We start from the raw sequence: 17614 nt of genomic DNA on the forward strand, positions 1-17614 counted from the left end.
AACTGCTTCTTTCACTTCCGAAATATTTATGGGTTGTGTAGGGATAATACAGGTGGCCATATAGGACAACTCTGAGCATAGAAATAGCATTGATGAGTTCTAGCAATTGGGGCACCTTCATCACAGGACTAGGTCACTTCCATTGTCACTAGCTGATGACCACACATAGCTTCCAATAGCAGCTTCCAGCCGGCCCCATCTATCGGCACAACCAATAATGATCACATCATTGTAGATTTAATTACCACCAGGCTTGTTTTGAGGCAACACGCTGCAATATTGCTTAACACACAGGCATAGGTTTACTGGATGCAATAAGACTGTCGAAAAGAGACATTAATGTATAGATTTATTTTCGGGTCTGCTTTGATAACAGTACAGACTAGTATTTCAATAAAGAATTTTGTTTCCCACCAAGCCCTCTTATTACACCCCCCCCCCCTTCCCCCTGCTCACAGGTAAAAATTGATTAACACTGAGGTTTTGTGAAGGAGACGGGTAGCAATATTTTCATAATCGGGTAAAATGAATGATTGTACAGTAGCATGAAATATTAGAGTATAAGCTATTTGACTCAGCTTGTGCTTATGGAGACGTATCTCAATTCTTTTGTAGCCTGGTCAGTTGTGTGTTAAAGATAAGCACTTGGGGAGGTGGGGGTGAGGGGGAAGGGCAGGTACAGGGCTAGGAAATGGCTTATTGGAAAAAGGAGATTGGTTAGAACATGAGTAACCAAGATAGCTCCATTTACTTTATGCCCCGTTGCCGCTACCACTTCCATCCATATCTAGTTGGACATTTCTCTTGCGCAAAGCTCTTCTCACCCGATTATGTGGGATTTTGTGAGGATCCTGATAACACTTCTCCGGATATCCTGATGACCCTTCGGGGGCGGTATCTAGATCTGCGTGGGTGGGGTTCTGTTCATGGTCCTCCCCCTCTTCTGGCGGAGTGATGCAAAAGCAGTCTTCAGTCATGGACACAAATGTGTGCTTCCAGATGGTGTCGCACAGCTGTTGTCCTGATACAAACTTCTGCAAGGGAATCATTGTTATATTTAGCGAATAAGTTACCCAATTAAGTTTAATAACAAATAAAATAAAACGTGCATTAAAAGTAACTGTTTTTAAGTTACAAGATTAGGTTAACCTAGTTTTTTTTTTTTTTTTTAAATGTTTGCTTGCGCTAGCTAAATTGCAATACATCAAATTGCCCATCTGCCCTACTTTATTTTTTTAAATGATTCTTAAGTGCCAGCGTGCAATTTTTCTGGAACCACAAAAGACCACAGGTTGAGCGCCACTGAAATTATGAAGCGTTCGAGGAGCATTGATTAACTTGGTTGTTAGAACAGCTCAGCTCATCCATTACACTTCAGTACTTATCGGGGTTGCGTATATAAACTGCCCTGTTAGCGACTTCATTATATGCCACAACGGGTATTTTCAGTTGTTTTCTACGCCAATTAAAGTCATTCAAGTTTAAAGAATCAATGAAAATATCATGATATATCCCCAAACGCTGTAATTGTAAGTCCAAAGTTAGTGGACGCACTTTAGAGTTTAGCTTCCTGAAAAATATGACTATACGTCGTCCGTATTGGGTACATCTGCTTAATAGAGAGTTGGTCACCCAATTGCACTTGGGGAGAGGTCTGAATCCAGTGGGGCAGGTACTAGACAAATAGTTGTAAGGGTCAAGGCTGACTAAAATTGTGTTTTATAGCTGTAAGTGATCTGGTGCTGGGTTCCTGTGACATGGAGCATTATATTGCTGAAGGAACCCGTTTGCAGGTATTTATAACGCTGCTTGAAAGGAGGAAGCTGCTTGACCTCAGTGTTCTGATAAACAGTGGCAGGCAAACTCTGCCTTGAAATGCCACCAACCCTACACCATTACACCCAAAGCTGAAAACTTTGCTATGTGTGGAATTATATGAGCTAAAATATCACATTTTACTTGTCTGTGACACGTTAGAATCCACAATATAGGGACAATAACGTTCTGAGGCCGTGATAATGACGTGTATTGTCCAGAAGGTGAAGTGGTCAGTGGTCCTTTACTTTGATGGGATAATGCAGATATTATTCCAATATGGAATAAGAGGATCAGTGGTTCACCCCCCCCCCCTCCATGATGGGATAAGTGCATTTGACATAAGGGATTGCTGTAGGATAATGGGATCATTCAGATCAGGAGTACAATTTGGTTAAGATTATTGCAATAATTCCTGTTGCTGTGACAGACGTGCATTTAGCAGGAGGAAGGCTGGGACTTGCTTCTCCATAACCCAAGGTTCAGTCCGACTCCTGCCTGCACACAGGTGGATCAGTGAACACACAGCCATGTTGATGGAGAGTTCAACCCTATGTGTGTAAAGACTCCACCATAAGGTAATACATTCCATGCAAGTGGCAAACAGTGGACGGGAAACTCACCTGTGTGTACGTGATGCAGCCTTTGTTGCAGTTCCTGACCGAGGATGTAAACCCGGAACATATTAAATCTTTTCTGCAAGCGTCAAACCTGCCACGACAAGAGAGAGCCCCGATGTCTTAGCTATATAAATAAATGGTATTAATAACGTAAAGACAAAACTATATACTATTTGCTCTTATTGCTGGAGGCTTAGTGGTTAGCACTTCTGCCTCACAACACTGGGGTCGATTCCTGACCATGGCCTTATCTGTGAGGAGTTTGTATGTTCTCCCCGTGTTTGCGTGGGTTTCCTCCGGGTGCTTTGGTTTCCTCCCACACTCCAAAAACATACTAGTAGGTTAATTGGCTGCTATCAAATTGACCCTAGTCTCTCTGTGTATGTGTTAGGGAATTTAGACTGTAAGCCCCAATGGAGCAGGGACTGATGTGAGCGAGTTCTCTGTACAGCGCTGCGGAATTGGTGGCGCTATATAAATAAATGATGATTGCCTGTACATAGTGACTTGCATGATTGTATATTTTATGGAGAGAGTTTTTCTGGACAATTATGTTTATTGAAGGTATTTTATGTGAACTTTTAGACATAGTACTACAAGAGCAGGAGACACCTGGGATACCCAATTCCCAGCTCTCAGACAAAACGCAAACAAATACTTTCAGAGCTGTTGGGTCTTTCTCTATCTTTGGCATAGGCAGCAAACCTGTTTAGGCTTTGTAAGTCCCTGTGTGTTGACATCACTGCGCAGCGCCCCTGCGTGAATTCAGACCTAGGAGTGTCCAGTACACAGACCACTCCGGGGCATCGGCCAGTTGGAGCCAGCTCAGATGTCACACCAGGGCTCAGGAGCCTTTTTCTGCTACATGTTGCACTGATTAAAGCTCCTCCCACACATTAAGATTTTAGTTGATTAGTTTTGGCAATTGGATCATGGCTAAAGAAAAAAAGCAACATCTGGTTTAACAGAATGTGATCGGTTTGGGCCTGTTCTAATAGAATGGAAAAAGAAGTTGGTCAATTGTTTGGTGTGTAAAGCCATTGGTCAGCCCCTAAAGAGTAGATGTGAGGATCACTTTAATTATTGTATTCATTACTGCATTACATTGGATCGTTGCAATCTAATCGGATCTGTGCAGTTTGGCCTTCTACTATCCAATCGTATTGCAGTGATCCAGTACGATCGGGTTGCGCCATGTGCAGCCAGGATTAGACAATCTAGCTTGCCAATTTTTGTCCTGCCGTAACATTTAAGGCGACTGCAGAGCAATTTAAGTTATAATATCAGAGTGTTGTGTTTTCCATCCTAATTCATCAGCACAAACCGTACCTGTGTAAAACCTCTTACTTACTCGAGACCCACTTACTTATATTTGTATAGACTTTTTAATTAAAGTGTCCCAGTTGTTTACACACTGTGGCGGCAGCCATTTTGGTGGGCTGAACCAATATCCAAGGCATACTAGATTGGTTCATACCATATCATAAAGGCGTAGTCTTACCATCCATCACAGAACTTGTCACACAGGGGCAGTTCATGGATTCCAGCAACAGACTTGGGGTGACCCCACTTGGCAATATGTGGGGAGCAGAGGTACATGCATTGTACCCGGTTCACATACTCCTCACACCTGGGAGGGGAGAGAGACAGAAAACGTGAGCTCATTCCTGGCAAATGTTTCCAGTAAATATGGAAGGCCGGGTGGGGCAGTTACCTGGGGCTGAGGGGTCCACATCCATCCCATGGGAAGGGAGCAGAGGAAACGGCATCTATTTGTTCCGAAGAACAGCAAGAATCTGGAAATTGGATAAACGGATGTAGACAGCAATATAAGTTTGCAAGATATTGAACATGCTTCTGATGGAAATGTTGTAAAAAAAAAAGAATAAAAGGACACGGTGAGTGAAAATAATGTCAGGGGCAAACAGAGTTAGTGGGAATGGATTGGAGATTTATTTTAAAGTTTGATCTGGTATCAATGTTATTAGAGATGTCTGTACAGCACCGTCGTACTAGCTCTGTCTCCACAGAGTCAGGGCCTGACTAAGACACAACTAAGTCCATAAACTTATGTATCTGTGGCTGCATTTTGAGTTGCGTGTATGTTAAGGTATGCGCAACTGTAACCCTAGCGTGTAGATACGTCTGGTGCAAAACATGCATTCGGCATCAGCAACTTGGAAACTTGCACCAGGCCTGTGGGACACGCAAAGTCAACTGTACTAAAATTTCCAAGGGGTGTGGCTGAGTTTCGTACCCGCCCATCTAGCGTAGTGAACTTACAGGCGAGCGACCCTGACGCAAGTGCAAGTGGGCGCAAGTTTAAGATTCGCTCAGCGGAGGATGCGAGAATAAGTTATGCGCAGTGCGACAAACTTAACGCAAGTCAAATTTCTAGGTGACGTAAATAGACTTTTGTCCAACTCTAAATCAGGACGTCAGTTGACAACCATAAGTGAAAGGCATTATTCCTGCTTAATGTGTAATCATTTCTATCACAAGGAATCCAGCTTAAATATATGTAAATTTAGTACTCTGCATCTGTTGCATAAAAATGAAATTATCTCATGCGATAAACCAATATTCTATGAATTCGGCGACGTCACTGATTCATAGTGAGTTAATAGCTTGCATTCCTACAAATATTGGTTCACGACACAAAATGGCTGCCTCCGCTATGTGTAGATGACCAGTGCACTTTATAATGGAAACTACCTCAAGGGGCATAAATGTCTATTCAAGAGTACTGGTAGAAGATATAGGCACCATAAACTATAATACTATAAAAAGGTAGAGGTCAGAAGAATAAAATAATTTAGATGACGTACAGAGGAGTGGAGGAGGATAGGAGTCAGATGCATGTAGACGTGACCACAAGGTCAGACAGATTAGATACAAAGACATTATCAGAGGTCATTGTAACACAAATTACACGCATGGACTGTTTGGAAATCTGGTTGTAAATTTATAAAGGTGGGGACCAATCAGGTTCTAGCTGTCATTTTGTAGAATGTTCTAAATAGATGATAACTAGGATCTGATTGGTTGCAATAGGCAGCATCTCCACTTTTTCAAACCTGCAGCTTGATAAATCTATCCCCTGGACTGCTGTGTGAGTTTTGTGTGAGATGATGTGGTTAAGAAGTGGAGGCACTGCAGAGCTTACAGTCATAGTGAAAGAAAAACAAGAATAGAGGCCAGGAGGTAATGTGATTTATTGTAAGGTCAACATAAAGGTGAAACCATTGTATGCAGTGCCGGAGGTCAGTATTGTAAAAGTGGTAGGTAGTTCAAGACACAAGTCAGAGACAAAATAAAGGTGTGCAGATGGCCAGAATTTAAAATATAATAAGGCAGGATGGAGGTGCTGTGTGTCAGGGATGGTAGAGGACAGTATAGTAGATGATAAGGCAGGATGGAGGTGCTGTGTGTTAGGGATGGTAGAGGACAGTATAGTAGATGATAAGGCAGGATGGAGGTGCTGTGTGTCAGGGATGGTAGAGGACAGTATAGTAGATGATAAGGCAGGATGGATGTGCTGTGTGTCGGATGGTAGAGGACAGTATAGTAGATGATAAGGCAGGATGGAGGTGCTGTGTGTCAGGGATGGTAGAGGACAGTATAGTAGATGATAAGGCAGGATGGAGATGCTGTGTGTCAGGGATGGTAGAGGACAGTATAGTAGATGATGAGGCAGGATGGAGGTGCTGTGTGTTAGGGATGGTAGAGGACAGTATAGAAGATTATAAGGCAGGATGGAGGTGCTGTGTGTCAGGGATGGTAGAGGACAGTATAGAAGATTATAAGGCAGGATGGAGGTGCTGTGTGTCAGGGATGGTAGAGGACAGTATAGTAGATTATAAGGCAGGATGGAGGTGCTGTGTGTCAGGGATAGTATAGGACAGTATAGTAGATTATAAGGCAGGATGGAGGTGCTGTGTGTCAGGGATGGTAGAGGACAGTATAGAAGATGATAAGGCAGGATGGAGGTGCTGTGTGTCAGGGATGGTAGAGGACAGTATAGTAGATGATAAGGCAGGATGAAGTTGCTGTGTGTCAGGGATGGTAGAGGACAGTATAGTAGATGATAAGGCAGGATGGAGGTGCTGTGTGTCAGGCATGGTAGAGGACAGATTAGAAGATTATAAGGCAGGATGGAGGTGATGTGTGTCAGGGATAGTATAGGGCAGTATAGAAGATGATAAGGCAGGATGGAAATGCTGTGTGTCAGGCATGGTAGAGGACAGATTAGAAGACGATACAGCAGGATGGAGGTGCTGTGTGTCAGGGATATAGTATAGGACAGTATAGAAGGTTATAAGGCAGGATGGAGATGCTGTGTCAGGGATGGTAGAGGACAGTATAGAAGATAATAAGGCAGGGTGGAGATGCTGTGTGTCAGGCATGGTAGAGGACTGATTAGAAGACGACACGGCAGGATGGAGGTGCTATGTGTCAGGAATAGCATAGGACAGTATAGAAGAAAAGGCAGGATGAAGGTCCTGTGTCAGGGATAGTAGAGGACAGTATAGAACATTATAAGGCAGGATGGAGGTGCTGTGTGTCAGGAATAGTACAGGAAAGTATAGAAGATCATAAGGCAGGATGGAGGTGATGTGTGTCAGGCACGGTAGAGGACAGTATAGAAGATGATAAGGCAGGATGAAGTTGCTGTGTGTCAGGGATGGTAGAGGACAGTATAGTAGATGATAAGGCAGGATGGAGGTGCTGTGTGTCAGGGATGGTAGAGGACAGTATAGTAGATGATAAGGCAGGATGGAGGTGCTCTGTGTCAGAAATAGTACAGGAAAGTATAGAAGATAATAAGGCAGGATGGAGGTGATGTGTGTCAGGGATAGTATAGGGCAGTATAGAAGATGATAAGGCAGGATGGAAATGCTGTGTGTCAGGCATGGTAGAGGACAGATTAGAAGACGATACAGCAGGATGGAGGTGCTGTGTGTCAGGGATATAGTATAGGACAGTATAGAAGGTTATAAGGCAGGATGGAGATGCTGTGTCAGGGATGGTAGAGGACAGTATAGAAGATAATAAGGCAGGGTGGAGATGCTGTGTGTCAGGCATGGTAGAGGACAGATTAGAAGACGACACGGCAGGATGAAGGTGCTATGTGTCAGGAATAGCATAGGACAGTATAGAAGAAAAGGCAGGATGAAGGTCCTGTGTCAGGGATAGTAGAGGACAGTATAGAACATTATAAGGCAGGATGGAGGTGCTGTGTGTCAGGAATAGTATAGGACAGTATAGAAGATTATAAGGCAGGATGGAGGTGCGGTGTATCAGGGATAGTATAGGACAGTATAGAAGGTTATGGAGGTGCTGTGTCAGGGATGGTAGAGGACAGTATAGAAGATGATAAGGCAGGATGGAGGTGCTGTGTGTCAGGGATAGTATAGGACAGTATAGAAGATTATAAGGCAGGATGGAGGTGCTGTGTATCAGGGATAGTATAGGACAGTATAGAAGGTTATGGAGGTGCTGTGTCAGGGATGGTAGAGGACAGTATAGAAGATGATAAGGCAGGATTGAGGTGCTATGTGTCAGGGATAGCATAGGACAGTATAGAAGATAAGGCAGGATGGAGGTCCTGTGTCAGGGATAGTAGAGGACAGTATAGAACATTATAAGGCAGGATGGAGGTGCTGTGTGTCAGGAATAGTATAGGACAGTATAGAAGATTATAAGGCAGGATGGAGGTGCGGTGTATCAGGGATAGTATAGGACAGTATAGAAGGTTATGGAGGTGCTGTGTCAGGGATGGTAGAGGACAGTATAGAAGATGATAAGGCAGGATGGAGGTGCTGTGTGTCGGGCATGGTAGAGGACAGATTAGAAGACGACACGGCAGGATGGAGGTGCTATGTGTCAGGGATAGCATAGGACAGTATAGAAGATAAGGCAGGATGGAGGTCCTGTGTCAGGGATAGTAGAGGACAGATTAGAAGATGATAAGGCAGGTTGGAGGTGCTGTGTGTCAGGGATGGTAGAGGACAGTATAGAAGGTTATAAGGCAGGATGGAGATGCTGTGTGTCAGGGATGGTAGAGGACAGTATAGAAGATGATAAGGCAGGATGGAGATGCTGTGTGTCAGGGATAGTATAGGACAGTATAGAAGGTTATAAGGCAGGATGGAGATGCTGTGTCAGGGATGGTAGAGGACAGTATAGAAGATGATAAGGCAGGATGGAGATGCTGTGTGTCAGGCATGGTAGAGGACAAATTAGAAGACAACACGGCAGGATGGAGGTGCTAAGTGTCAGGAATAGCATAGGACAGTATAGAAGATAAGGCAGGATGGAGGTCCTGTGTCAGGGATAGTAGAGGACAGTATAGAACATTATAAGGCAGGATGGAGGTGCTGTGTGTCAGGGATAGTAAAGGACAGTATAGAACATTATAAGGCAGGATGGAGGTGCTGTGTGTCCGGGATGGTAGAGGACAGTATTGAAGATGATAAGGCAGGATGGAGGTGCTGTGTGTCAGGGATAGCATAGAATAGTATAGAAGATTATAAGGCAGGATGGAGGTGCTGTGTCAGGGAAGGTAGAGGACAGTATATAAGGTGATAAGGCAGGATGGAGGTGCTATGTGTCAGGAATAGTACTGGAAAGTATAGAAGATGATAAGGCAGGATGGAGATGCTATGTGTCAGGCATGGTAGAGGACAGATTAGAAGGCGATAAGGCAGGATGGAGGTGCTGTGTGTCAGGGATAGTATAGGACAGTATAGAAGATTATAAAGCAGGATGGAGGTGCTGTGTGTCAGGCACGGTAGAGGACAGTATAGAAGACGATGAGGCAGGATGAAGGTGCTGTGTGTCAGGGATGGTAGAGGACAGTATAGAAGATAATAAGGCATGGTGGAGATGCTGTGTGTCAGGCATGGTAGAGGACAGATTAGAAGACGACACGGCAGGATGGAGGTGCTGTGTGTCAGGAATAGCATAGGATAGTATAGAATATTATAAGGCAGGATGGAGGTGCTGTGTCAGGGATGGTAGAGGACAGTATAGAAGATGATAAGGCAGGATGGAGGTGCTGTGTGTCAGGAATAGTACAGGAAAGTATAGAAGATCATAAGGCAGGATAGAGGTGATGTGTGTCAGGCACGGTAGAGGACAGTATAGAAGATGATAAGGCAGGATTGAGGTGCTGTGTCAGAAATAGTACAGGAAAGTATAGAAGATGATAAGGCAGGATGGAGGTGCTGTGTGTCAGGAATAGTACAGGAAAGTATAGAAGATGATAAGGCAGGATGGAGGTGCTGTGTGTCAGGAATAGTACAGGAAAGCATAGAAGATGATAAGGCAGGATGGAGGTGCTTTGTGTCATGGGTGGTAGAGGACAGTTTAGAATATGATAAGGCAGCATGAAGGTGCTGTGTGTCAGGGATAACATAGGATAGTATAGAAGATTATAAGGCAGGATGGAGGTGCTGTGTGTCATGGATGGTAGAGGACAGTATAGAAGACGATAAGGCAGGATGAAGATGCTGTGTGTCAGGGATGGTAGAGGACAATTTAGAAGATAAGGCAAAATGGAGGTGCTTTGTGTCATGGATGGTAGAGGACAGTTTAGAAGATTATAAGGCAGGATGGGGGTGCTGTGTGTCAGGCATGGTAGAGGATAGTATAGAAGACGATAAGGCAGGATGGAGGTGCTGTGTGTCAGGGATGGTAGAGGACAGTATAGTAGATGATAAGGCAGGATGAAGTTGCTGTGTGTCAGGGATGGTAGAGGACAGTATAGTAGATGATAAGGCAGGATGGAGGTGCTGTGTGTCAGGCATGGTAGAGGACAGATTAGAAGATTATAAGGCAGGATGGAGGTGATGTGTGTCAGGGATAGTATAGGGCAGTATAGAAGATGATAAGGCAGGATGGAAATGCTGTGTGTCAGGCATGGTAGAGGACAGATTAGAAGACGATACAGCAGGATGGAGGTGCTGTGTGTCAGGGATATAGTATAGGACAGTATAGAAGGTTATAAGGCAGGATGGAGATGCTGTGTCAGGGATGGTAGAGGACAGTATAGAAGATAATAAGGCAGGGTGGAGATGCTGTGTGTCAGGCATGGTAGAGGACTGATTAGAAGACGACACGGCAGGATGGAGGTGCTATGTGTCAGGAATAGCATAGGACAGTATAGAAGAAAAGGCAGGATGAAGGTCCTGTGTCAGGGATAGTAGAGGACAGTATAGAACATTATAAGGCAGGATGGAGGTGCTGTGTGTCAGGAATAGTACAGGAAAGTATAGAAGATCATAAGGCAGGATGGAGGTGATGTGTGTCAGGCACGGTAGAGGACAGTATAGAAGATGATAAGGCAGGATGAAGTTGCTGTGTGTCAGGGATGGTAGAGGACAGTATAGTAGATGATAAGGCAGGATGGAGGTGCTGTGTGTCAGGGATGGTAGAGGACAGTATAGTAGATGATAAGGCAGGATGGAGGTGCTCTGTGTCAGAAATAGTACAGGAAAGTATAGAAGATAATAAGGCAGGATGGAGGTGATGTGTGTCAGGGATAGTATAGGGCAGTATAGAAGATGATAAGGCAGGATGGAAATGCTGTGTGTCAGGCATGGTAGAGGACAGATTAGAAGACGATACAGCAGGATGGAGGTGCTGTGTGTCAGGGATATAGTATAGGACAGTATAGAAGGTTATAAGGCAGGATGGAGATGCTGTGTCAGGGATGGTAGAGGACAGTATAGAAGATAATAAGGCAGGGTGGAGATGCTGTGTGTCAGGCATGGTAGAGGACAGATTAGAAGACGACACGGCAGGATGAAGGTGCTATGTGTCAGGAATAGCATAGGACAGTATAGAAGAAAAGGCAGGATGAAGGTCCTGTGTCAGGGATAGTAGAGGACAGTATAGAACATTATAAGGCAGGATGGAGGTGCTGTGTGTCAGGAATAGTATAGGACAGTATAGAAGATTATAAGGCAGGATGGAGGTGCGGTGTATCAGGGATAGTATAGGACAGTATAGAAGGTTATGGAGGTGCTGTGTCAGGGATGGTAGAGGACAGTATAGAAGATGATAAGGCAGGATGGAGGTGCTGTGTGTCAGGGATAGTATAGGACAGTATAGAAGATTATAAGGCAGGATGGAGGTGCTGTGTATCAGGGATAGTATAGGACAGTATAGAAGGTTATGGAGGTGCTGTGTCAGGGATGGTAGAGGACAGTATAGAAGATGATAAGGCAGGATTGAGGTGCTATGTGTCAGGGATAGCATAGGACAGTATAGAAGATAAGGCAGGATGGAGGTCCTGTGTCAGGGATAGTAGAGGACAGTATAGAACATTATAAGGCAGGATGGAGGTGCTGTGTGTCAGGAATAGTATAGGACAGTATAGAAGATTATAAGGCAGGATGGAGGTGCGGTGTATCAGGGATAGTATAGGACAGTATAGAAGGTTATGGAGGTGCTGTGTCAGGGATGGTAGAGGACAGTATAGAAGATGATAAGGCAGGATGGAGGTGCTGTGTGTCGGGCATGGTAGAGGACAGATTAGAAGACGACACGGCAGGATGGAGGTGCTATGTGTCAGGGATAGCATAGGACAGTATAGAAGATAAGGCAGGATGGAGGTCCTGTGTCAGGGATAGTAGAGGACAGATTAGAAGATGATAAGGCAGGTTGGAGGTGCTGTGTGTCAGGGATGGTAGAGGACAGTATAGAAGGTTATAAGGCAGGATGGAGATGCTGTGTGTCAGGGATGGTAGAGGACAGTATAGAAGATGATAAGGCAGGATGGAGATGCTGTGTGTCAGGGATAGTATAGGACAGTATAGAAGGTTATAAGGCAGGATGGAGATGCTGTGTCAGGGATGGTAGAGGACAGTATAGAAGATGATAAGGCAGGATGGAGATGCTGTGTGTCAGGCATGGTAGAGGACAAATTAGAAGACAACACGGCAGGATGGAGGTGCTAAGTGTCAGGAATAGCATAGGACAGTATAGAAGATAAGGCAGGATGGAGGTCCTGTGTCAGGGATAGTAGAGGACAGTATAGAACATTATAAGGCAGGATGGAGGTGCTGTGTGTCAGGGATAGTAAAGGACAGTATAGAACATTATAAGGCAGGATGGAGGTGCTGTGTGTCCGGGATGGTAGAGGACAGTATTGAAGATGATAAGGCAGGATGGAGGTGCTGTGTGTCAGGGATAGCATAGAATAGTATAGAAGATTATAAGGCAGGATGGAGGTGCTGTGTCAGGGAAGGTAGAGGACAGTATATAAGGTGATAAGGCAGGATGGAGGTGCTATGTGTCAGGAATAGTACTGGAAAGTATAGAAGATGATAAGGCAGGATGGAGATGCTATGTGTCAGGCATGGTAGAGGACAGATTAGAAGGCGATAAGGCAGGATGGAGGTGCTGTGTGTCAGGGATAGTATAGGACAGTATAGAAGATTATAAAGCAGGATGGAGGTGCTGTGTGTCAGGCACGGTAGAGGACAGTATAGAAGACGATGAGGCAGGATGAAGGTGCTGTGTGTCAGGGATGGTAGAGGACAGTATAGAAGATAATAAGGCATGGTGGAGATGCTGTGTGTCAGGCATGGTAGAGGACAGATTAGAAGACGACACGGCAGGATGGAGGTGCTGTGTGTCAGGAATAGCATAGGATAGTATAGAATATTATAAGGCAGGATGGAGGTGCTGTGTCAGGGATGGTAGAGGACAGTATAGAAGATGATAAGGCAGGATGGAGGTGCTGTGTGTCAGGAATAGTACAGGAAAGTATAGAAGATCATAAGGCAGGATAGAGGTGATGTGTGTCAGGCACGGTAGAGGACAGTATAGAAGATGATAAGGCAGGATTGAGGTGCTGTGTCAGAAATAGTACAGGAAAGTATAGAAGATGATAAGGCAGGATGGAGGTGCTGTGTGTCAGGAATAGTACAGGAAAGTATAGAAGATGATAAGGCAGGATGGAGGTGCTGTGTGTCAGGAATAGTACAGGAAAGCATAGAAGATGATAAGGCAGGATGGAGGTGCTTTGTGTCATGGGTGGTAGAGGACAGTTTAGAATATGATAAGGCAGCATGAAGGTGCTGTGTGTCAGGGATAACATAGGATAGTATAGAAGATTATAAGGCAGGATGGAGGTGCTGTGTGTCATGGATGGTAGAGGACAGTATAGAAGACGATAAGGCAGGATGAAGATGCTGTGTGTCAGGGATGGTAGAGGACAATTTAGAAGATAAGGCAAAATGGAGGTGCTTTGTGTCATGGATGGTAGAGGACAGTTTAGAAGATTATAAGGCAGGATGGGGGTGCTGTGTGTCAGGCATGGTAGAGGATAGTATAGAAGACGATAAGGCAGGATGAAGATGCTGTGTGTCAGGGATGGTAGAGGACAGTATAGAAGATGATAAGGCAGGATGGAGGTACTCTGTGTCATGGATGGTAGAGGACAGTTTAGAAGATGATAAGGCAGGATGAAGGTGCTGTGTGTCAGGAATGGTAAAGCACAGTATAGAGGATTATAAGGCAGGAAGGAGGTGCTGTGTTTCAGGGATAGTACAGGAAATTATAGAAGATGATAAGGCAGGATGGAGGTGATGTGTGTCAGGGATAGTATAGATCAGTATAGAAGATTATAAGGCAGGATGGAGGTGCTGTGTGTCAGGAATAGTACAGGAAAGCATAGAAGATGATAAGGCAGGATGGAGGTGCTTTGTGTCATGGATGGTAGAAGACAGTTTAGAAGATTATAAGGCAGTATGGGGGTGCTGTGTGTCAGGGATAACATAGGATAGTTTAGAAGATTATAAGGCAGGATGGAGATGCTGTGTGTCAGGCACGGTAGAGGATAGTATAGAAGACGATAAGGCAGGATGGAGATGCTGTGTGTCATGGGTGGTAGAGGACAGTTTAGAATATGATAAGGCAGCATGAAGGTGCTGTGTGTCAGGGATAACATAGGATAGTATAGAAGATTATAAGGCAGGATGGGGGTGCTGTGTGTCAGGCATGGTAGAGGATAGTATAGAAGATGATAAGGCAGGATGAAGATGCTGTGTGTCAGGGATGGTAGAGGACAGTATAGAAGATGATAAGGCAGGATGTAGGTACTCTGTGTCATGGATGGTAGAGGACAGTTTAGAAGATGATAAGGCAGGATGAAGGTGCTGTGTTTCAGGGATAGTATAGGACAGTATAGAAGATAATTAGCCAGTATCACATAATGCAACGTGGAGGAGCAATTTCTTGTGTGTACACAGTTTAGAACATGATAATGAACATGATAAGTCATGATTGAGGTATTGTGTGGGATTTATAAGACCAAATGACAGGATAGAGATGGATGGAAGTGCAACATAATACCTCATAAACAATTTAGATAAAAGCAGTTTAGAGAAACTAGTAACCAGTAATATAATAGTGTAGAAGAATGCATGGTAGCACGGATCATGGAAACATTAGCTATATAGAGGTCAGTTCTGAAAAAATATAAGGTTTATAAGCAGAATACAGGTGCATTTTGTTTGGGAAACTGAAAGTGGTATATGTGTAATTACATAGAATTTAACAGAAGGTACAGGTGCTATGTGACTGGGTTTTGAAGGCCATTATAGGAATTGACTGGAAGACTAAATGTTGGGATGAGGGACTTTGGAAGGCATTTGAAGAAATTGGAAGGCATTTGAAGAAAATAAAAAACTGAAAGATAACTCATAATTACAAACGGCCAGTGTCGAAAACGTTCAGAAGACTGCAAGGCTGGATGAAGGTGCTGGAGGCCGGTGTGAATGTAAGTATGAAGACAAGAATGCAGGAAGAAGGTACTGGAGGCTAATGTAAATATCAGTATGAAAATTAAAAGACTGCACAGAGATGCTGGATGCTAGTGTAAGAGTAGTATGAAGATAACAAGATAGGCTGGAGATGCCGGAGGTCAGTGTAATAGTTCTTATGAAGGTCACAAGGCTTTTTAAAGGGCAGTACTGTTTTTATTATTATTTTAGTAATTAGTTATTATGTATAAATGCAGGAAGTTGCAGAAAGAAATCACTCGGGGAGAACATTCTGTGAAGTAGATGAGACTGGTAGCTGCATTTTGAATTGGCTGACGAGGAGCTAGCTGGTTAAGAGAAGGCTTCCATGGAAAGTGTTTCAATATTCAACATCAGTGTTGGCTAACCTGTGACACTCCAGGTGTTGTGAAACTACAAGTCCCAGCATGCTTTGCCAATATATAGCAGCTTATTGCTGGAAGGGTATGCTGGGACTTGTAGTTTCACAACACTTGGAGTGTCACAGGTTAGCCAACACTGTGCTACATCATAAATGAATAGGGCATGACTGCCACTACTTTCTTGGATGAGAAGCATTAGCAATAGTTTTAAAAACAGGAATGTAATAGTGACTGTATGTAAGAATTTAAACAAAGTGTTGATTTCAGTGCCCGATAGAAGCCTATGTGTGTGGTCACTTTTGCTGCGAAAGTGATCTGGCCACTGGCTGGATCTAGTATGAGTTTGTCACCCGCGTTTGTTGCGAAGTTGAACTATAATTCTGTTGTTTGGTGCTGTGGTGGAGTGGTTGAATCTGCCTATGTCTGACCACCTTGAAAGAGGGTTTTCGGGTCATTTTAGAAGGAACACCAAACACAGACTGTGACAAATATCAGACACTGTCTGAGCAACAGAAGTTCTAGAGTGGAATGTTGATGGAAATGTTACACCTTCTACTATGTATGGTGACATTAACCCCCACCCAATATCGCTCAACATTCCAGGTCACACTCACGGCTGGAATACTGCTGGCACTTCTTCAGCCCGGGTTCAACAGTGGCGGTCTTCTTCTGCTGCCAGTCTACTAGACAGCTGCCCGGAGACCCGCTAGTCAGGGAGAATAGAAGGAAGGAGGACAGAAGGGGAAAGAGCAGCACGGACATAATATCCTATTGGGTAAGAGAGAAGAGATATTACAGTAATCATCTGATAGAAGATAAAAAAAACATACTACATTTTTTCTAAAACTTATTACAGGAACCCAGCCCCTGAGTGTCTTATTACGCTAGTAAACACCTTATTACTGTACACCAAATGTAATAAGACAGTGAGAAATGGTGTTAATTAATGATATGTAAAGGTGTAATCAGCTACTCAGGAGCTGGGTTACTGTAATAGTATGACTTTACAATTAGAGGTATATTTACTAAACTGCGGCTTTGAAAAAGAGGAGATGTTGCCTATAGCAACCAATCAGATTCTAGTTATCAATTATTTAGTACGTTCTACAAAATGACAGCTAGAATCTGATTGGTTGCTATAGGCAACATCTCCACTTTTTGCAGTTTGGTAAATATACCCCTTAGCTCTTGAGTGTCTTATTACCCCTGTAACATCTTATTACAGTAACCCAGCTCTTGAGTGTCTTATTACCCCTGTAACATCTTATTACAGTAACCCAGATCCTGAGTGTCTTATTACCCCTGTACTATCTTATTACAGTAACCCAGCTCCTGAGTGTCTTATTACCCCTGTAACATCTTATTACAGTAACCCAGCTCCTGAGTGTCTTATTACCCCTGTAACATCTTATTACAGTAACCCAGCTCCTGAGTGTCTTATTACCCCTGTAACATCTTATTACAGTAACCCAGCTCCTGAGTGTCTTATTACCCCTGTAACATCTTATTACAGTAACCCAGCTCCTGAGTGTCTTATTACCCCTGTAACATCTTATTACAGTAACCCAGCTCCTGAGTGCCTTATTACCCCATGTAACATCTTATTACAGTAACCCAGCTCCTGAGTGCCTTATTACCCCATGTAACATCTTATTACAGTAACCCAGCTCCTGAGTGTCTTATTACCTCTGTAACATCTTATTACAGTAACCTAGCTCCTGAGTGTCTTATTACCCCTGTAACATCTTATTACAGTAACCCAGCTCCTGAGTGCCTTATTACCCCATGTAACATCTTATTACAGTAACCCAGCTCCTGAGTGCCTTATTACCCCATGTAACATCTTATTACAGTAACCCAGCTCCTGAGTGCCTTATTACCCCTGTAACATCTTATTACAGTAACCCAGCTCCTGAGTGTCTTATTACCTCTGTAACATCTTATTACAGTAACACAGCTCCTGAGTGTCTTATTACCCCTGTAACATCTTATTACAGTAACC

General features: G+C 43.8%; 1 protein-coding gene across 2 annotated transcripts in view; it reads right to left on the reverse strand.

Annotated features, from left to right (window-relative positions):
- Window positions 1–332: 332 nt before the first annotated feature.
- The window catches only part of RTBDN (retbindin), an 18437-nt gene continuing 1155 nt past the window's right edge, over window positions 333–17614 (reverse strand). For both annotated transcript variants that reach the window (XM_075206655.1, XM_075206656.1), the window contains exons 2-6: window positions 16227–16380; window positions 4150–4231; window positions 3937–4065; window positions 2439–2526; window positions 333–1034 (exon numbers count right to left, since the gene is read on the reverse strand). In XM_075206655.1, coding sequence (XP_075062756.1) covers window positions 753–1034; window positions 2439–2526; window positions 3937–4065; window positions 4150–4231; window positions 16227–16374 — 729 coding nt within the window. In that variant the 5' untranslated portion in view covers window positions 16375–16380 and the 3' untranslated portion in view covers window positions 333–752. The remainder of the gene's footprint in view (window positions 1035–2438; window positions 2527–3936; window positions 4066–4149; window positions 4232–16226; window positions 16381–17614) is intronic.

Source organism: Mixophyes fleayi, chromosome 4 (genome assembly GCF_038048845.1).
Source record: "Mixophyes fleayi isolate aMixFle1 chromosome 4, aMixFle1.hap1, whole genome shotgun sequence".
Lineage (NCBI taxonomy): Eukaryota > Metazoa > Chordata > Amphibia > Anura > Limnodynastidae > Mixophyes > Mixophyes fleayi.